The sequence below is a fragment of the Oratosquilla oratoria genome, chromosome 40 (assembly GCF_046742065.1).
Source record: "Oratosquilla oratoria isolate Oo_2021 chromosome 40, ASM4674206v1, whole genome shotgun sequence".
Lineage (NCBI taxonomy): Eukaryota > Metazoa > Arthropoda > Malacostraca > Stomatopoda > Squillidae > Oratosquilla > Oratosquilla oratoria.
Window position 1 is genome coordinate 29461822 of NC_134816.1, and position 21580 is coordinate 29483401.

A 21580-nucleotide genomic window follows, 5' to 3' on the forward strand; every position below is an offset into this window, starting at 1 on the left:
GTCTTTACCTGCTCTTCCAGTTACAATTCCTTACCCTGAACACACAAGTTACTGACCTTTATGTCAGACACTTTACATATTGACTGTTATTATCAGGTAGCCTTTGTCCCTTCATTGTCCTTACCTGCTCTTCCAGTTACAATTCCTTACCCTGAACGCACAAGTTACTGACCTTTGGGCTAGGCAATTTACATATTGACTGTTATTATTAGGCAGTCTTTGTCCCTTCACTGTCCTTACCCGCTCTTCCAGTTACAATTCCTTACCCTGAACACACAAGTTACTGACCTTTGGGCTACGCACTTTACATATTGACTGTTATTATTAGGCAGTTTTTGTCCCTTCACTGTCCTTACCCGCTCTTCCAGTTACAATTCCTTACCCTGAACACACAAGTTACTGACCTTTGGGCTAGGCACTTTACATATTGACTGTTATTAATAGGCAACCTTTGTCCCTTCACTGCCCTTACCCGCTCTTCCAGTTACAATTCCTTACCTTGAACACACAAGTTACTGACCTTTGGGCTAGGCACTTTACATATTGACTGTTATCATTAGGCAGTTTTTGTCCCTTCACTGTCCTTACCCGCTCTTCCAGTTACAATTCCTTACCTTGGACTCACTGAGAATCATCTGTCATTGCAGGCGGAACTGGCAGTTGGCACCTTTACCAGCTCGGTCGGGATTACCACTTGGCCTTGTGACAAGAACTGTTCCACAGGAGGTGAGTAGCTCTTCCAAAGAACATTACCTCATTGTCAGGGTTGGGTGAACTGGAACATTCTGGACTTTGGTCCTTTACCTTAGGTATATGGAAACTTGACTGAAAAAATTGTGAAACTAGTTAGGGTCCCCAAGAGGGGCTCCTCCAACTCTGTGAAGTAGAGATATGCCTAGTGTAGGCCTTATGGTCTCTTGCAGTCTCCTTTATTCTTATGTTCTTATATGCTCGGTTTAGTAGCTGTTTTGAATGAGAAGGGTGGTTACGTGGGAGCTTGGTCGAAGCAATCATAAGGATTGGCGGCGGTGTGTGACTGAAGTGAAACATCATTCAGCATGTGTGTATATATGTATATATATATATATATATATATATATATATATATATATATATATATATGTATATATATATGTATATATATATGCTGGTACATTGTGACAAGTTGATGACGGTGGAAAAAAAAGTCACGGGTCTAGTTACGAGTTTGTGAATTTATTAGTTATCGGTTTCGCTTTATGCTTCTTACTATGAAGAAGCATAGAGAGAAACCGGTCAGAAATAAACTCAGAAACTCGGAACTAGACCCGTGTTTTCTTTTTCCACCTTCATATATATATATATATATATATATATATATATATATATATATATATATATATATGTATGTATATATATATACACATATATATATATATATGTATATATATGTATATATATACATACATGAATAGATAAGTGAATAAACAAATACAGTTTATATATCATATGACCATGTGATCCAAATACATATCAACTTTGTCTTTCTATTTCAGAATCAATCCTGCAGGTGTTTTTCAGTGTCTGGCTCGGTGTTACCATCTTTGCCTTCCTAACCAACATGACTGGGTGCGACGGACTGAATGATGTAAGCATTAGTCATGTAAATCAATGTGTATACAATATAGACGTGACTATGTATGTTCATTTGTATTGATATATGTTTGTATTTACCCGACTGTAGCGTACCGGGATCCTTTCTCTTACTCTGTAATTATTATGTCTAGCTTTAAATTTATGTGTGGTTTCAGCTTTGGGTGGGTGTGCGTGTGTGTATTTACCTAGTTTTATTTTACGGGAAGGGGAGCTATGCTCGTGGTGTCCCGTCTTCATATCTCATTTTATCTAAACTGTTTTTAAATTCATGTATTGTTTTTGCACACACCACTTTCTCATCTAACTTGTTCCAAATGTCTATTACTCTGTGAGGAAAGCTGTTCTTTTTCATATCTCTTCTATAACTGTCTTTCTTGATTTTCTTTCCGTGTCCTCTTGTATTTCTATCATCCCATTTTATCAGATTCTCTCTATCAATAATTTCTATTCCTTTCATGATTTTGTAAATAGCTATCAAATCTCCTCTCTCTCTTCTTTGCTCTAGTGTCTGTAGTTCAAGTTTTGCTAGTCTTTCTTCATATGATAGTTTTGAGAGTGTTGGTGCCAATTTTGTAATTGCTCTTTGTATTCTTTCAAGTTTTGTTATACATTTTTTTTTTGTACTTGGTGACCACGTCGTCGCTGCATATTCCAATCTTGGTCTTATCAGAGTGACTAGTATTTTCTTCACCATTTCTTCATCCAGGTATGTAAATGCCACTTTGCTTGTTCTTGTTAGATTATAAGTTTCTCCAATTTTTTTTTTATATGTTTCTCAGGGGACATATTATTCATAATAATGACTCCCAGGTCCTTCTTATTTTCTACTTTTTTATTCCTTCTTCTCCCAATTTATATTATCCCACTATTAATTTTTTGCTTTTTCCAAATTCCATTATACTACACTTCTTAATACTGAATTCCATCTCCCACTTCCTACTCCATTCCCATACTTTATTGGGATCACTCTGTAGCGACTCACAATCTTCTTCAGTGTTCACTTTTTTCAAAAATTTTGCATCATCCGCAAAGAAGCTCATATAACTTTCAATTCCTTTATCCATATCATTGATATATATATAGCAAACATTATTGGGGCCAGAACTGTTCCTTGTGGAACACCACTTATCACTTCATCCCAATTAGAGTGTTTGCCTCTTATCACTACTCTCATTTTTCTTTCATGCAAGAAGTCTTCTATCCACTTCAGTAGTTTTTCCTGTATTCCTCCTGCAGTTTCTAATTTCTTAAGCAACTTCTTATGTGGCACCTTATCAAAAGCTTTTTTCAGGTCTAGAAATGCACAATCAGCCCATCCATCTCTTTCGTGTATTACATCGTCTTGAATAGAAACACATTAAATTTGTGACGCATGATCGTCCTTGTCTGAATCCAAATTGCCTTGGATTTAGTACGTTTTTTTTTTTTTTTTCCAAATGCCTTACCCATCTACTTTTGATAATTCTTTCACAAATTTTTGCTATCGTACTTGTTAGAGAGACCGGTCTATAGTTAGTAGGGTCTTCCTTGTTTCCCCCTTTATATATTGGTACTATATTTGCTCTTTTCCAATCTTCTGGAACTTTTCCTTCTTTCAATGAACTGTTAATTAGGCTATGTATTTTGTCTGTTAGTTCATTCCTGCATTCTCTCAAAATCCATTTTGCTATTTCATCTGGTCCATGCGATTTTCTGACATCAAGATTACTCAAATGTTTCATTATTTCATTCCTTGATACTTCTATCTCTTTCATAGGGGGGACTTTCTCCTCCCATTCGATATCTATAGGTTGTATGTTCTCCCTTGTAAACACCAATTTAAAATGCTTGTTCATAATTTCTGCCATTTCTATTTCCTCTGTTTATTCAATTCCTCCTTACCGTAGTTTCTCTAATTCTTGATTGTTTTTCAGTTTGTTGTTTACAAATCTGTAAAATAGTTTTGGTTGATCTTTACATTTTTATATGACATTTTTTCGTATTTTCTCTTTTCTTCTCTGCACACTTGTACATATTTATTTCTATAACTAGTATATGTTTTCCATTTTCAGATCTTTTGTATTTTTTCAATTTTATCCAAGCTTTATCTCTTTTGTCTTTTAACTCCCTACATCTTTTGTTGTACCAGCACTTTACATATTCTTTTTCTTGCTTTAGTCTTGGGACATAATTTCCCACTCCTTTATAAATGTTTGTCAAAATATTCCATTTCTCTTCTACTGTTGTTTCCTCCTTATGTATTCTTTCCTAGTCTGCTTTTTGAAAGAATCATCTTATTTTAACAAAATTTGTTTTTTCATACATCAATCTTCCCTTTCTATATTGTTCATTTTTTCCATGTATTTTTCCTCATTTAGTTCCAGTTCAACCAATATGTGGTCACTTTTACTTATTGGTGTCTTATATTCAATCTTTTCCACTATTTCAGGTTTTGATGTGATTATTAGGTCCAGTCTTGATGGTTCTTCCTCATTTCTATACCTAGTATTCTCTTGAATCCATTGCGTCGATATATGTTCTATAATCACATCAAGTAGTGCATTTCCCCATAGGTTGTCTCCACCCCTCACTGTCATCTCTTTCCAGCAGATTTCTTTACAATTAAAGTCACCCATTATAATTATTCTTCCTCCGTCCTCCATTATCTCATTTAGTGTTAACCTTGTGTCTTCTAACATATTTTTGTGTCCTCTCTCTTCCCACGAGGCCATTTTAGGAGGCACATAATTTACCACAAACTTCCTGCTCTTCACATCCCTGTCCTCCACTTCCATCATAATCATCTCTACTCTATTCTTTTCATATGTGACATTGCTCACATTTATATCCTTCGTAGTCGGGATCATAACTCCACCCCCTTGTTTTACCTCTCTGATTCTAATCCAATAATTATATGCACCAAGTCCTACACTGTTGGGTGGCAGTGGACCTTTCAATTTTGTCTCTACAATTCCCATTATGTCCAATTCTTTCTTTTCCTGTTTCTTGTTCATCCTATTGAACTACTTCTAATATCTTGTTTACCTTTTCCTTCTCTTTTACTCTTGTAGTCCTATTTGTATTATGCTTTTCTTCCATCCTTAATATAATTATATATTTATTTTATTCGCTAAGTCTCTTACTATATTCTCCTTCTCCCTCATCACTTTAATAACTATATCCTTAGTTTATTCTTTCATCTGTTGTGTTACTATATCTCTAAATTCAATTTTGTTGTTCTCTTGGACTTTTCTCCAACCCTGTACCTTTTTTGCTGTGGACTCTTTATTCTCTTTTTTATTATTATTTAATTCCTCATTCTCATCCTTTACTTCTTTTAACTGTCTTTTTAATTCTTCTATTTCTTTGTTTAGGTTTTGGTTCTCCTTCTTTGGTTCTTCCAATTTATCAACTCTTTGTGTAATCCGTGCAAGTTGACTGAACCTAACCTCCCACTGTTTGTTCATATTCACTAGTTCTTCCTCTAGACTTGCTAATCGGGGTAGGTTGTCATCTCCTCCCTCATCAAATTCATGGAAATAATTATCTTCACCTTCCACTGCACTGCTCTTATCTATATTTCTCATTTTTACATTTTTACTATCGTCCTCGACTTCACCTCTATCGTCTGCGCACCTCTCGTTGACATTCCTTCTGACTTCCGGAGCCCGTTCGTCCCCTTCCTCATTTCCTTCCATTTTCCTCAGTAATCCCTCCCTTTCTCCTTTTTCTTCGCCTTCCCACCACACCACGAACATTCTCCTTTCCTACTAATACAACAAAGGTACTCCCTCGTCGTTGTGATCCACGAAATTTGAAGTTTTCCTGGAGTTCCAAACTTCGCTGTCACTTCGACTGTCGTGTGTTTGTGTGTGTGTGTGTGTGTGTGTTTTCCTAATTGCAATATACAGGAAAAGAGCTAATCTCATGGGCACTGTCTCTTCTCTCCATTTACCATATCTAGCTTTAAAGTTACGTTTTTTCAGTTGGCTTTGTCTACTTTTAGGTTATTTCAGAAGTTGATGTTTCAGCACACACACACACGACAGTCGAAGTAACAGCGAAGTTTGGAACTCCAGGAAAAAATTCAAATTTCGCGGATCTCAACAAGGAGGGAGTACCTGTGTTGTATTAGTAGGAAAGGGGAAAGCTCTTGGTGTAGTGGGAAGGTAAAGAAAAAGGAGAAAGGGAGGGATTATTGAGGAAAATGGTAGGAAATGAGGAAGGGGGCGAACGGGCCCCGGAAGTCGGAAGGAATGTCAACAAACGATGACCAGACGATAGAGGTGAAGTCGAAGATAATTGGTAAGTCATCACAGCACTTGTCATATGACCGCCGGGTTCGAGTCCTTGACAGTACCGCATTTCAACTTCTGCATGTCGGCCTCCATTGGGTCTCCCGATGTTAATGGCTTAGAATTAAAGTGCATTGTTGTTGATAAAATGTATCTCAAATCACTGGAACCCATTCAGTGTTGTACATATATATATATACATACATACATATACCAAGGCTTTTCCCCCCTTACAAGGGAGGTAGCCAAAAAGGGAAAGGCATAAAATCATTCCCACCCATTCCATCCCTGAATACACTCCACACCCCTCCACCCTCCCTCTTATCTTAGCACCTCCTGGATGACGGGTCATCCCTGCACCTTGTCCACTGCCCTGGGTCACAAGCAGTGTCGCAAGACACAGCACATCCACAGCAAGGCCACTTCATTAAATAGGCGACCCCCCCATTGCATAAAAGGAGAAGACGGGGAGAAATCCCTTCGGGCTGCATCAAATTTTGCTCACACATACTACCTCACCCCCCATCCCCCCGCCCATTCCACCTCATGCATCACAACATCATCCATATACAACCATTCTCCATTCACCCCTGTCTTCTGTCCTCTCCTGTCCTTCCTCAACAGACATTCCTCTCTTCCCCAAAGCCCCCTTCACCCCATCCATCCACCTCATCCTAGGACATCCCCTCATGTTCACTCCCTCCACATCTGCCTTCCATACCTCTTTTACTAGTCTTTCTTCACTCATTCTTTCCATGTGTCCAAACCATCCTAATACTCTTTCATCAACCCTATCTCCCAACCCCCTTTCCACCCCTGTTCTCCTCCTCACCTCCTCATTTCTCACTCTATCCAGCCTAGTAACCCCCACCATACTTCTCAGACACCTCATCTCAAACACATTCAAACACCTTCTCTCTTCCTCTCCTATGTTCCATGTTTCTGCCCCATACAGTGCTGTTGGCACAGTCACTCCTTCATACAGTCTCCTCTTAGCATCCATTCCAAAATGTCTATTCCTCATTACACTCTTTAATGCACCAAGGCATTTACTTGCTTCTCTCAATCTACATTCTATCTCCACCTTCACTCCACCTTTTCCTGCCACATTTGCACCCAAGTATCTAAAACTATCCACTTCCTCCAGTCGCTCTCCCTTAATGCTCACTTCCAGTCTACTGCCACTTTCACCCCTTGTACATCTCATCGCCTTACTTTTACCCACATTTATCTTTAGCTTTCTTCTATCACATACTCTCCCAAACTCTGCCACCAACTTCCTCAATCCCTCCTCCGATCCTGCCACAAGCGCAGTGTCGTCAGCAAACAACAGTTGGCTCACCTCCCACTTTTCTCCATTTTCTTTAACCATCTCCAATCCCTGACCCACTACCCTTGCATTTACCTCTCGCACTACCCCATCCATGTATAAGTTGAACAGCCAGGGCGACATAACGCATCCTTTACGAAGTCCCACCTTTACCTCGAACCACTCACTCTCTCTATTTCTAATCCTGACACAAGCTCTACTACTCTCATAAAAACTCTTGACAGCTCCCAGAAGCTTTCCTCCTATCCCGTATATCTGCATAACATCCCACAGTGCCTTTCTGTCTAGCCTATCATAAGCCTTTTCCAGATCCATAAAGGCCCAAAAAACATCCTTCCCCTTTCCTATAGCTTTCTCACATATCTGTCTTACCACAAAGATCTGATCTACACAACCTCTACCTGTCCTAAATCCACACTGTTCCTCACCAATTACTTCCTCTGTTCCTCTCCTAATCCTCTCAATCAAGATCCTCCCATAAGCCTTCCCAACTACACATAACAAGCTAATCCCTCTGAAACTACTACATTCACACTTGTCCCCTTTTCCCTTGTAAAGAGGAACTATACAGGCACTCCTCCAGTCCTCCGGCACTCTACCCTCTCTCCAGCAAACATTAAATAACCTCACCAGCCAGTCCACCATCACTGTACCTCCCTTTTTCAGACATTCTGCATGGCACCCATCCAGACCAGGTGCTTTACCTGCTTTCATCATCTTAACAACTGCCTTCACTTCATCCTTCCTTATTTCTCCTCATTCATCACACTCATTTTCTTAGCGTTTCCCACTGCAGCTATCTTTCCCTCCCTATCCTCCTTCACATTTAGCAACCCCCTAAAATATTCTGCCCATCTTCCCCTTACTGCCATCTCTTCCATTATCATCTCTCCATCTGCACCTTTTACCTTTTCTTCTCTACTTGATTCGCCTCCTCTTCCTCTCTTAATTTCTTTCCAAAACATCTTTCTATTACTTTCAAAATTTTATGTCATACTCTTACCCCATTTCACATCTGCTCTCCTCTTTGCCTCCTTTACCTTTTGCTTTACTTCTCTTTTCTTTTCTTTGTACCTCTCATATGCCTTCCTCGTCCTATTTTGTAACCAATTTGTGAAAGCTCGTTTCTTCTCTTCTACAACCTTCTTTGTTTCTTCATCCCACCATTCACTACCCTTCCTTCTATTTCCTCCTGTCCTTCTTGTTCCACACACCATCCTTGCACACTTTATGACTCCCTCCTTGAACTATCCCCATTCCTCCTCCACACCTAGCTCTACTCTATCCTTCACTCCCTCCCACTCCTCCTTCAACTTCTTTTTGTACTCCTTCTCCTTTTCCTTTTCATTCAAAGAGTTCACTCTAAGAACCTCTCTACCTTTTGTCCCTTTCCTCTCTCTCCATCTATCCTGCACTCTCAACTTACCTTCCACCAAAAATTAATCTGATATTCCCCCACCCTCTCCCCTTAGCACATGTACATCCTTAACTCTTCCTATCATAATCCTATTTACCACTACATAATCCATTAACGCTCTATCTACCACCCTTCCCTCCACCACCCTCTCCCATGTGTACTTATGCTCGACTTTCTTCCGAAACACTGTATTTGCCATCATCAACTCTCTTTCTAGACACATTTCCACCATCAACTCTCCACTACGATTCTTTCCTGGAACTCCACATTTCCCAACCACTCCATCAATTGGACCATTTCCTACCCTAGCATTAAGGTCTCCCAGTACTATTACATTGACATTTCTCCCTAAATCCTCTATGCATTCATTTAAATCTATCCAAAAGGCCTCCCTTTCTTCTACACTCTTCTTACTGCCAGGCCCATATGCACTTACAAAGACCCACATCTCCTTTCCCAGTTTCACCTTTATCCACATTATCCTTGAGGAAACCTCCTTCCACTCCACTACACATTTACCTATCTCTTCACTTACTAGGATAGCCACCCCTTCCCTCCCTTGCCCTCTCTTCACTCCTGATAACCTCCCACTTACACTCCCAAACTTACACTCACCCTTCCCTTTCAACTTAGTTTCACTCAAAGCCAACACATCCATCTTTCTTCTCACAAACATACTACCTATCTCTTCCCTTTTACTCTCATCTGTACCACATCCACGCACATTAAAAGACCCAAACCTTAGGGTGCTGGTCCGAAAACTCCCAGATCCTCTTATGCCTTTACTTTTTCATTTAGGAATGTCCCCTGTGGGGCTACAAGGAGAAGGATGCCTAGTCCCAATACCTGTTCCTTTCTTCTCGCCTCTTACGATTCAAGTGGGGAATACTTGGTGGCAGTATTCTTTTCCCCCACCACAGAAAGAGAATACTCAGAGAAATGGTACAGGATAGCAACAAGGGGTTGGGGGACAGCATAACGGAGGGACAGTCGTAGTATAAAAGTGTCATCATTTCTATATGAACAGATTTTTCCTCTATCATAGACAAAATGATGTGTGGCTCTGGTCCATAGGGGCGCCCCATATAAACCCTAAAGTATCAACTGCATGCTACTTTGCCACAATAACAAGCAGGCAATGCCCCAGATGGGGATATATATACATATACATATATATATATATATATATATATATATATATATATATATTTATATATATATATATATATATATATATATATTTATATATATATATATGTATATATATATATATATATATATATTTATATATATATATATATATATATATATATATATTTTTTTTTTTCTTTCTTTTTTAAGATATGTAACCTTCTTCAGTTTATTACCATGACCTTGTGATGCCCTCCTGTCTCAAACTTTTCATTGAACTGAACTCTGCAACCAAATCACCTCTTTCTCTTAATGTTGGTCAGTTTCATTAATCTTATTTCCCCTAATGTGGTTCTTCTTCCAGGTTGGGGATCAAACCGATTTTTTTTTTTTTTTTTTTTTTTTTTTTTACACCATTACTGCATACAGGACTCTGGGGTGGATTAAATTCTTGGAGTTTCTCATCATATGTCAGTATTATGTTTTTACGGAGGTGTCAAGATAAGAGGTGCCAGGAGTTGCTATGATAAGAGGGAGGGAAGAGGGTAGAGGGGAGTGGAGTATGTAGGGGATGGAATGGATGGGAGTGGTTTCTATGCCTTTGTCTTTTGGCTACCTCCTGTATAAGGGAGAAAAAGCGTTTGGTATATTTACCTAGTTGTATTATATGGGAAGGGAGCTATGCTCGTGGTGACCCGTCTTCGTATCTTTTAGCATCAAGTTTATTCTTAAAATCATGAATAGTATTTGCACACACTGTTTTTACATCTATGTATGTATGTATGTGAGTATTATGGAAAGCTAGTTTTGTATTCATCAATAGTCTATATGTCTAACCCACAATCATGCTAATGCACTTGTTGGGTGACAAATCACTCATGGCCATCACCATCAGATCCTTTTCCTCCATTTTTCGTAATCATTTCACTTACTATAGAGTAGGTCATAGGTGGTCTTTTGAACCTGTATTCATCCCCAATATTTTGCAGATTTTTTCATTTAAGTTTATTTTTCATACTTGGTTCCAATTATATACTCTGTTAAGATCCTTTTATAATAATTTGCAGTCTTCCTCATCTAATCTTCTCTTCATGATCTGTGTACAGATTGACCTCTCATTAATGGACTAAAAGGAGGGTAACGGTGTCCGTTGATGTGAATAATCCATTGATTTGGAGTGGTTTTTGTGTGTGTGTGTATTGGGAGGGAGATCACCAAAAACACCAAAAAACACAGCAAAAACACCTCAGACACAGCTAATAAACGTCCAAGCGTCCACACGGATCACGATCTTGTTAACTAGTAAACAAAACAAAGTGCGCACCATCACACCATCAGCCATTTAGTGGACAAACTCCGAACTAACGGACGCATTCACCCTACCCGCGAAATTTAGACTGTTGGACCGGACCAGCGGATTTTGTCCGTTGCATCCGATATCCGGTAATGCAGTGTCCATTAATTAGAGGTCAATCTGTATTGTCTGCAAATAAGTTAGCAAAACTTGCTCCTTCAGCCATGTTATCTATTTACAGTGATGAAAAACATTACAGGTACCAGTAGTGATCTTGGCATGATTCCAAAAGCCACTGCCCTCCATCCTAACCTCTTATCCTTTACTACTGTCCTGATGTATCACTATCTTAAGAAATCCCTCATGAGCTTAGGCCTTCACTCTTATTATGATTGAGAAAATAATGTCTTTAAACACGAGATCTACCCTAATTCTGTTCTGCTACTTACTAAGTTTAATCATAATCTTACTACACCATTCTCTAGCTTCCAGAAAACATCAACTTTCTTGCTAGAAAAATCTGAGATATTTAAAAAAATACTGAATACAGTATCTGCATTGCTGCTGTGATTTTTAAAATAGTTTTCTACACAAGAGTATGCCAAAGTATGCTAAAAAATCTGCATAAGTATATATATACTTATATATATGTATATATATATATATATATATATATACTTATATGTATATATATAAGTATATATATATGTATATATATAAGTATATGTATATATATAAGTATATATATAAGTATATGTATATATAAGTATATATATATATATATATATATACTTATGTATATATATAAGTATATATATAAGTATATATATATATATATATATATATATATATATATATATATATATTGCAGTAAATTCACAAGGCACGCGTGAAAATAATGAGCAGAAAAAACCACTGGGAAATAAGAAGCTTAGTCCGAACGTTTTCGTCTATTTAAGACATTATCAAGGAATACACAGTTAGAGACATAGGTGGATATATATAAGCTTCTTATTTCCCAGTGGTTTTTTCTGCATATATATATATATATATATATATATATATATATATATATATATATATATATATATATATATATATATATATATATATATATACTTATATATTTATATATAATATATATATATATATATATATATTATATATATATATATAAATATATATATATATTGAAAGTGAAAGAAGTTGATGAGATATGGGAGAATTTACGCCTTAACGTTTCGACCCGCAGGGTCTTGATCACAAAGGCGTAAATTCTCCCATATCTCCTCATCAACTTCTTTCACTTTCAATCTTATTTGTCATAATATAGTCAATACATATATATATATATATATATATATATATATATATATATATATATATGTATATATGTGTATATATATATACATATATATATCCTACCATAATGTATTTGTTGCAGCGTATCTTCCATTACCGGAATATGTGGCTTCTGGTGTTCACCCCAATCATGTCAGCCGGAGCTGTTGCAGGAGCTGTCCTTATGTGCCTTTATATGGGAAGTGCCTCACCAAAGAACTGTATCCTCCTCTTCGGTATCCTCCTTACTGCAATCTTCCAGATTAGCATTGTTGTTGTCCTCAGGAAAAATACTAAATCGGTAAGACATTTTGCTGTGAGAGAGTGTAGTGGTGACCAGAACTTCTCTGTATGAGGGGCTTAGGGCTGAAAATATGGCCAGATGGAAAGGGTTGAGGCTGTAACAGGTCACCTCACTCTATAGTGGAAGGACTCGGAGCTGGGCGCATTACTGCTGGACAGGTAGTGCATTACTGAAAAATCTATATATATGTATACATATACACATTGTATATATATATATATATATATATATATATATATATATATATATATATATATATGTATATATATATATATATATATGTATGTATATATATATATACACACACACATATATACATCATCATTGTCATACATATATATACATATATATGTATATAATACACATTGGCAGAAATACACCCCAGATTTTTTGGTAATGCACTACCTGTCCAGCAGTAAAGTGCACTGCTCTCGAAGGACTGACCATCTCAATTCATTCTGACTGAACTTTCTATACTTTGCCACAACATAAGGAAAGATCAAGCAAAAGTAAATTGAAGGCAGGATCCTATCCACTCTTCTTCAGCAAATGAGAGATGAACTATGACACCATAAACTGAGGAGATTTAGATTCCTATTTTTGTAAACACAGTACTAGTCTTCATAAACTGAAGACTTGGAGGAAGGTAGGTAGAAGGAAATTATAGTGCTACTAAAACCCCTTGAAGAAATCCCCTTGGCATCATTATTGGTGTGACCCAAGATTCTCAGATCAATAGCTTACAAGTACCATGTGTTTCCTAATCCCTATTTTGATTTCCCAAAGAGGCACCTTACACAATACAAGAATACTCTGTTTCTTTACATCCTGCCAATCTTTCAATCTGTTGCCTCAAATCCTTCTTGAAGACCTGCAGCCTCTGGGAACCTGACCTCGATTCCCAGGTCAGGCCATAATTCTCTAAGAATATAGACTTGGTATACAACAGGGAAGAAATTTCCACAAAAAGACCATCTTTCCATCCAAATATTACTACCACTGGTGTAAGAACTTGAGTAAAGGATACATTCCGATAACTTTGTGATAGTACTTATGGGTTTTCTTTTAGCAATAAAAAAAATATATCACTGAGTTATTCAGTTGTGTAAGTAATGGATCATTAAGTAGAAAGGTTTGATCAGTAAGATATTCATCTCTTTGACCTTATCATTAACTAGCTGCTATATACCATGAACCTAAGTGTCCAAGTAAATCAAATGTAAGTAGAGTTTATATGCATAAACACTGAATTATGAATTTATGTAAATTCTTTATGACCCATCAAATGATATAAATAGAATTCAACTTGCTTCTTGTGACAACCCATATATGGTGGAATATCTACTAAGAAATGAATGAAGCTTCAGTTAATATCAGAGGGGCTATGAAGCAAAACTTTTCCTATTGTTTCTTGTTGCACAGACACCACTTTAACAGTTTAAGCCTCTGGGCTCCAAAAATGTAAATTTACCTCTGCTTAAATATGTCATAATGATCACAGATCTTAAGTTGCCCTGGGCTCACTTTCCCTGCAATATGTTTTTACATTGTTGAGGAAAGATCCTTAAATTTAACTGGCTTATTTCTATTTCAGGTCAAGGAGTTCAAAATTCAAGACATTGCAAACAGAACACTCACCAAGATTGACACCAAGAGTGATGTTCTCTGGGCTCAAAAAGTGAACAACTGGATATCTTAGCAAGATATAATTTCTCATCATGTACACATAGTAGTGTAAGAACTGTGTTCTGTACCTTTCCACCTCCATATACACCATTTTCTGCAATGGAGAGTAGTTAGGCATGGGAGAACAAAATCCTCACTTTTGCATTCCCATTTCAATCATCATTTCACTCTTTCCTGATATAATCATAAGAACATTGCATTACATTACTTCCCCATAATACTCTCAGTTCATTCTTGGTGCATTTCTCTTATGGAACATCCTTCTCAAATTTATTCTGCTTCCCTTGCACAATTTTGCTTGATCATGCATGCATGATCACATACTATCTATCCATTTTCTCCTTGGTCTACCCTTTGCTCTTATTCCAAGTATCAGACTCATTAATCCTTTGAGGAAACCTGTTTTAATCTATTCTCAAACATGACCAAACCACCTCAGGCTGGTCTCCTTTATTTCTCCCAATTCTATCTAGACCCTTTTCCCTTCACAAACTATCCTTCCACAACTGATTCAGTTTAACATCACAAACTTCCCCCTATAGAGCTAGTACAGTGCCTCCTTATGAAAAACCTTTTTAAGTGAGGAATTTAATGGAGTTTCCTTACTGTAAACTTGCTCAGCCAGACAGCTTTGATCTGCTTCCACACTGACTTTAAGCCCAATTGGCAATGCTCTACACACTCATATTTCTCAACTCTGTATGTGGCCCTTAAGTACATAATTTCTGTAGCCTCAACACATTTATTTTTTAAATTCATCACTTAGGCATCATAACCATGCATGACAGCCAGCACAACTATCTATTCATGGAGCGAGGGAGGGAGAGAAAGTGAGAGGAACCTTGAGAGCTGTGTATTCAAAATATCAGTGGAAGCACAGAAAGGGGTGTATGAATAGATAGTTGTTGTTGTTGTCGTTCCCTAGACTCTGTCCGAGCAGTCCCGTCTCCCCAAGGAATGCCACAGCCGAAACTGGGTTTTCCCACAAATCCTTTATAGAGTGTATGTTGTGTTGTTTGCGTGCATGATTGTGTATAATGCAGTCTTCCATTATGTGTTGTATGGTATGGGGTGAAGTGTTACATCCTGGGCAGCTGTCCACAATGCGGTCATCCAGCCTCCTCTAAGCTACCAGAAGAGGCTGGATGACCGCATTGTGGACAGCTCCCCAGGATGTAACACTTCACCCCATACCATACAACACATAATGGGAGACTGCATTATACACAATCATGCACGCAAACAACACAACATACACTCTATAAAGGATTTGTGGGAAAACCCAGTTTCGGCTGTGGCATTCCTTGGGGAGATGGGACTGCTCGGACAGACAGTCTAGGGAACGACAACAACAACAACAACTATCTATTCATACACCCCTTTCTGTGCTTCCACTGATATTTTGAATACACAGCTCTCAAGGTTCCTCTCACTTTCTCTCCCTCCCTCGCTCCATGATCACTCTCTTCCCTCTTCCTTTTACTTTCATGCATATCTCCCTCCTGATCAGCGACAGTGAGGGAGAAGGGATCATTCACCTACTTTTTAATTTCCATTTTTTCATGTGCACGTTTCTGATATCGCTTATGAAGACATTTACGAGCATAAATCCCAAAACCACTTACTATTGATCAGTAAAACTTACTCATTATACTTTGCAAACATTTTTGTAACTACTAAAAGAACAGTATTGTCTGCATTTTTTTTCTCCATCTTGACTTCCTTGTTCTTAACTCATTCATCATACTTGAAAGCATTCTTCTAAAATAAAAGTATTATCTGTATATACAAGGCATTATTTTTTTGAAAAAAAAAAAAAAAAAAAGTTTTACTCCCCTATTTGTAATTCTTAAGGTCACTCCTCATTATTCCAGCAATTTTCAAATTAAACAAGAATGATGACATTACACACTCCTGTCCCAAATCAACATTCACTCCATATATCTTGCTTTCCTTACTTTCCACTCACAAGCTTTTCTATTTAATTCTCCGACCTTTTCTTATGCTTTCTTAATTTTTTATCTATACACCAATAAGCATTTCCCCCCTACTTTATGCAACTGTTCTAGTTCCTCATTTCACCATTCAGCTCCTCATTGGCATCCAACATCTCATACCACATAGTTCCAGCGCCAACTCCTTTAATGTCACTTTTAATTTCACTCATTCTCCTTCAACATTTTGAGTTTTTGTACTTTTACCTTCATCACACTTCTCCCTGTTTTATAATAAATACAAAGTCTTAATATTGTATTTGTATTTTGCTATCCTACTGGTACTACTTCATGGTTTGAATGAATCCATGCAGAATATGTATTTCTAAGACAATACAATGTGTTTTGGTTGAGTGAAGGATTGGTGTATACTTTGACTTGGCCATTTGATGATAATGAAGATATGGCATTTACATCAAAATGTCTTTCAAGAATCATGAATCAATTCTGAATTATAAAACAACACTTAAATTATTCATTTTATTTAAAACAGTTTTATACAACTGTGGATGACTTGAAATACCGGTCAGCAAGACTTCATTAGTTTGCACATCTTACTGCAAATATGTTTTGAACATTTATTCACCTCCTATCTTCATAAAAGGTCTATGTAATGTATTGTAACATCTTGTAGAAAAAATATAATACTAATTTTTACAAAAAATATGAAATGCCATACAGCAATATTACAACCAAATACTTGTTTACAAAAATATGGACTATCGTGGAGTCAGTATATGCCCCCACATGAACTCCTGCAAAGCTCGTAAACATGCATAATGTTCCGTGTAGCCTCCTGCCATGGCTTGGGGAGACGACTTTCGCACATGTCCAAGGAATCCATCACTATCAAGATTACCCCAACTCGGTGACTGTAACACTGTAGGTAAGTCTGGAGCCTTGTAGGAGTATAAGGTACCCTTCTGCAAAGTATTGAAACAAAACTTAAAATTATGACACAGGAATATAATTGGTGCTCCATGAAGGCATTCCTCCTCCACCCCCTACTATAGTCCTGGAAGACAATGAGTATGCAGGTAGTCATCGTCTTACGCCCGAGTTCGGTTACGACAGACAGGTCGTAAGTCGATCTGGACGCAAGTCGGTCTATATATATATATACAGTATATATTACCATTTATATAATATATATTTTGTATATTTAGCATACTGAAATAATCTTAGCATCTTTGAACTATGTTGTATAGTATTTTTAACCTTTTTATAATTTCATCTGATTTTCTTTGGGAAACTTAGCCTAGGCCTAAGCATATTGAATAAAATCCTATCATCTTTGACCTATGATATTTAATACTGTATTTGTTAACCTTTGTATTATTTTACCATCAGACTTTCTTTAGGAAACGTATGCATACTGAATAAAATCTTATTATCTTTGAGCTACGTTGTTTAGTATTCATTAACTTTTTATCATTTTCGTTAGGAAACGTAGCCTAGGCCTACGCATACTGAATAAAGTCCTGTTATCTTTGACCTACAAATCCTTTTTTGTTGGTTACATTAAAATCATTGTAAAGCAAAATTAGGAAAAAAAATATTTCGAAACACATTCTTTTCGTTTACATACTGTACCGAAAATATTGTTATCGACAACAGACTAGGCATAAACAAAGTTTACTGTTACATTTCATTAATCGCAAAACATAAAAATACAAAATGCTGTACCGAACATTTTGTCATCGACAACAGACTAGGCATAAAAAAATACTGTTACATTTTATTAATTGCAAAACATAAAAATACAAAATGTAAGGCAAAATTAGGATTTTTTATTTCAACAAAACACATTCTTTTCGTTTAAGTACTGTACCGAACATATTGTTATCGACAACAAACTAGCCTAGGCATAAAAAGTTGATATTTCATTAATTGCAAAACATACAAAAATACAAAATGCAATGCAAAATTAGGAACTATTTTACTTCAAACAAACAAAATGAAAGAATATTTAGCTGGCTGGGATGCTGACGCTGCCGGCAGCCTGCCAAAACTATCGTACTCGCGTCTCGCAGCGTGCGGAGTAATGTACTGCACTGCCAGGCATAACATTGCAATTCTATTACTCTATTAAATGTTAGATATTATTGCACCATCTCGTGGTCGTAAAGTCGATCAGTCGTAAGTCGCATAGGTCGTAAGTCGACGACTACCTGTATTAGCTATACTGAATTCCTAAAAATACATACATACATATACCAAAGGCTTTTTCTCCCTACACAGGGGGTAGCCAAAAAGAAAAAGGCATAGAAACCACTCCCACCCCTTCCATCTCCTATACATTCCACTCCCCTCCACCCTCCTCCCTCCATCTTACCTTGACGGGTCATCCTAAAAATAAATTAATTCAAAATGGATGATCACTGGCAGAGGCTGAAGTAAGAATAGTTCAAATCCTGCTGCTAGTGAGTTGGACCAAGGGCATGGTTAGTTAAATTCCATAGTGCAAAGTCTTCCTTGGCATTCAACATCTTGTACCACATAGTTCCAGCACCAACTCCTTTAATGTCACTTTTAATTTCACTCATTTTCCTTCAACATCCTGAGTTTTTGTACCTTTCCCTTCATCCCATTTCTCCCTGTTTTATAATAAATAGTCTTCCTGATAGGGGAGAGTTTGTGGCATTAAACTGAATCATTATCACCATCAAAATGGGTGTTGGATTGGTGTAGAATGGGTTAAAAATGGGTGACTGACTTGGCTGGCTACCTCTCTTACAAGAAGAAGCTATCTGAAAAGGTTCAAGGACCACTATTTACTAATGTGGGGCTAAAGGTGTCCAGCCAGAGACTCATGGCAACAATTATTATTATCATTATGTATACTGTAGGAAACTCTATGGCCAAGTGGATTAGAGTGTCATTACTTGTGGTGAAGTTCAAGGAGATGATAGTTCAAACTCTGCCACCGGTAAAGTTAATCCGAAGGCATGGTTCATTAAATTCTATGCTACAAATTCCTCTGTAAGGAGCACCATCCTAGCCTCCCAATAGGGGGGAGTTTGCAACATTAAACCAAATCATCATCATCATCAAATGTGTTGGATTGGTGTATAATGGGTTAAAAGTAAGTGATTACCTTGGCCCCCTTCATGAACCATCATCCACAAGGAGCTAAGATGAGAGGGGGGAAAGGATGATAGATAGCACTCCTATCCACTATCCTTTCCCCCCCGGTCATTGTTTATAAACACAAGGCGGAGATCAAACTTATGCAACTCCTCACCTGCAGACTGTTGTTTATAAACACCTAACCCATAAAAATGCAACACCTGTCTTCTACCCCTTTCTACCAGCCTCTTACAGGGTGGAATGGGTGGGAGTAGGTATGTGCCTTTGATTTGGCTACCTCCCTTATAAGGAGGAAAAAGCTTTTGATATAGACAGATATGGGATAGATTGCCTTGGCTAGTTACCTCACTTACAAGGTGTAAGAAGCCATTTGAAAAGATTCAAAGACCATTGTTTACTAATGTGGGGCTAAAGGTTCCCAGCCAATGGGACTCAAGGCAACAATTATTATCATTATGAATTGTGTACAAAGTTTGTTAGCCAAACAGGTTAGGGCATTAATACTTTCAGCAAAGGTCAAAGAAATAGTAGTTCAAACCCTGCCACTGGTAAAAATCCATGCTACAAAGTCCTACAAAGTGCAAGGAAAAAAGTGTAGTGGAGAACTGATGGTGGAGATGTGTCTAGAGTTGATGATAGCTAACACAGTGTTTAGGAAGAAAGTCAATCATAAGTACACACGGGAGAGGGTGGTGGATGGAAGGGGGCTAGATAAAGCTTTAATGGACTATACAGTGGTAATCAAGAGATGAGTAGGAAGAGTTTTGGATGTACATGTTCTTGGGGGAGAGAGTGGTGGAATATCAAGTCAATTTTTGGTGAAAGGTAAGTTGAGAGTGGAGGATAGATGGAGTAAGAAGAAAAGGACAGAAGGTAGGTAGGTGCTTAGGGTAAACTGCTTAAATAAGAAAGAAAAGTAGGAGTACAAGAAGAACCTGAGAGAAGAGTGGGAGGGAGTGAAGGATAGAGTAGAACTAGGAGTGGAATAGGAATGGGGATGTTTCAAAGAGGGAGTCACAAGGTGTAAAAGATGGTGTGTGGAACAAGAAGGATGGGAGGAAATAAAAGGAAGGGTTGCGAGTGGTGGGATGATGAAGTAAAGAACGTTGTAGAGGAGAAGAAACAAGCATTCACAGATTGGTCACAAAATAAGGGAAGAGAATCATATGAGAGGTAAAAAAAAAAAAAAAAAAGTGTAAGATAATGGAGGCAAAAGGAGAGCAGATGTGAAATGGGGGAGTATGACAGAAAAATTTTAAATTAATAAAAAGATGTTTTGGAGGGAAATTAAGAGAAGAAAAGGTAAAAGGTGCAGATGAAGAGATGATAATGGAACAGACAGTAAGAGGAAGATGGGTAAAGTATTTAAGGAAATTGTTAAATGTGAAAGAGGATAAGGAGAGAAAGGTAGTTGCAGTGGGAGGAACTAAGAAAATGAGTGATAAATGAGGAAAAATAAGAAAAGACAAGGTGAAAGCAGATGAAAGCATGTTGTTGTTGTCGTTCCCTAGACTGTCTGTCCGAGCAGTCCCGTCTCCCCAAGGAAGGCCACAGCCGAAACTGGGTTTTCCCACAAATCCTTTATAGAGTGTATATTGTGTTGTTTGCGTGCATGATTGTGTATAATGCAGTCTTCCATTATGTGTTGTATGGTATGGGGTGAAGTGTTACATCCTGGGCAGCTGTTCACAACACGGTCGTCCAGCCTCTTCTGGTAGCTTAGAAGTGCTGGGTGGTGACCGCATCGCAGTCTGGCCAAGTGGACTCTGTCCTTTCGTGGGAGAGAGGATTCAGAAGGGTGGATATCAGGGGGTCTGGCATGCAGCAGTGTGTTAATGGAGCGGTGAGTGATATGATTATGAATATGTTTCCGGAGGCTGGTATTTGGTGGTTGTGGAGGAAGAGAAGAGAGTATCTGTGCGTAATAAAGGTCTTTGGGTGTAGTTTTAATGTTTCTTGGTGTGTGTGGCTGTTCTGCTATGTAGTGTAGCGGGTGTGATGTGTTTGTGGTGGCTGCGGCAAGTGTTTGTGTGCCTCTCATGTCGAGGTGGTCCTTGACTTTGAGGACTTTTGTTTCATGGTGT

General features: G+C 37.8%; 2 protein-coding genes across 3 annotated transcripts in view; one reads left to right on the top strand and one right to left on the bottom strand.

The window, feature by feature from the left end:
- Positions 1-15251, top strand: part of LOC143020583 (uncharacterized) — a 51862-nt gene extending 36611 nt beyond the window's left edge. Inside the window, exons 2-5 of the mRNA XM_076177021.1 lie at positions 648-726; positions 1536-1627; positions 12526-12723; positions 14321-15251. Coding sequence (XP_076033136.1) covers positions 648-726; positions 1536-1627; positions 12526-12723; positions 14321-14425 — 474 coding nt within the window. The 3' untranslated portion in view covers positions 14426-15251. The remainder of the gene's footprint in view (positions 1-647; positions 727-1535; positions 1628-12525; positions 12724-14320) is intronic.
- Positions 15252-16872: 1621 nt separating this feature from the next.
- Positions 16873-21580, bottom strand: part of Mat1 (CDK-activating kinase assembly factor) — a 31263-nt gene continuing 26555 nt past the window's right edge. For both annotated transcript variants that reach the window (XM_076177464.1, XM_076177465.1), the window contains exon 7: positions 16873-17329. In XM_076177464.1, the coding sequence (XP_076033579.1) occupies positions 17126-17329 (204 nt within the window). In that variant the 3' untranslated portion in view covers positions 16873-17125. The remainder of the gene's footprint in view (positions 17330-21580) is intronic.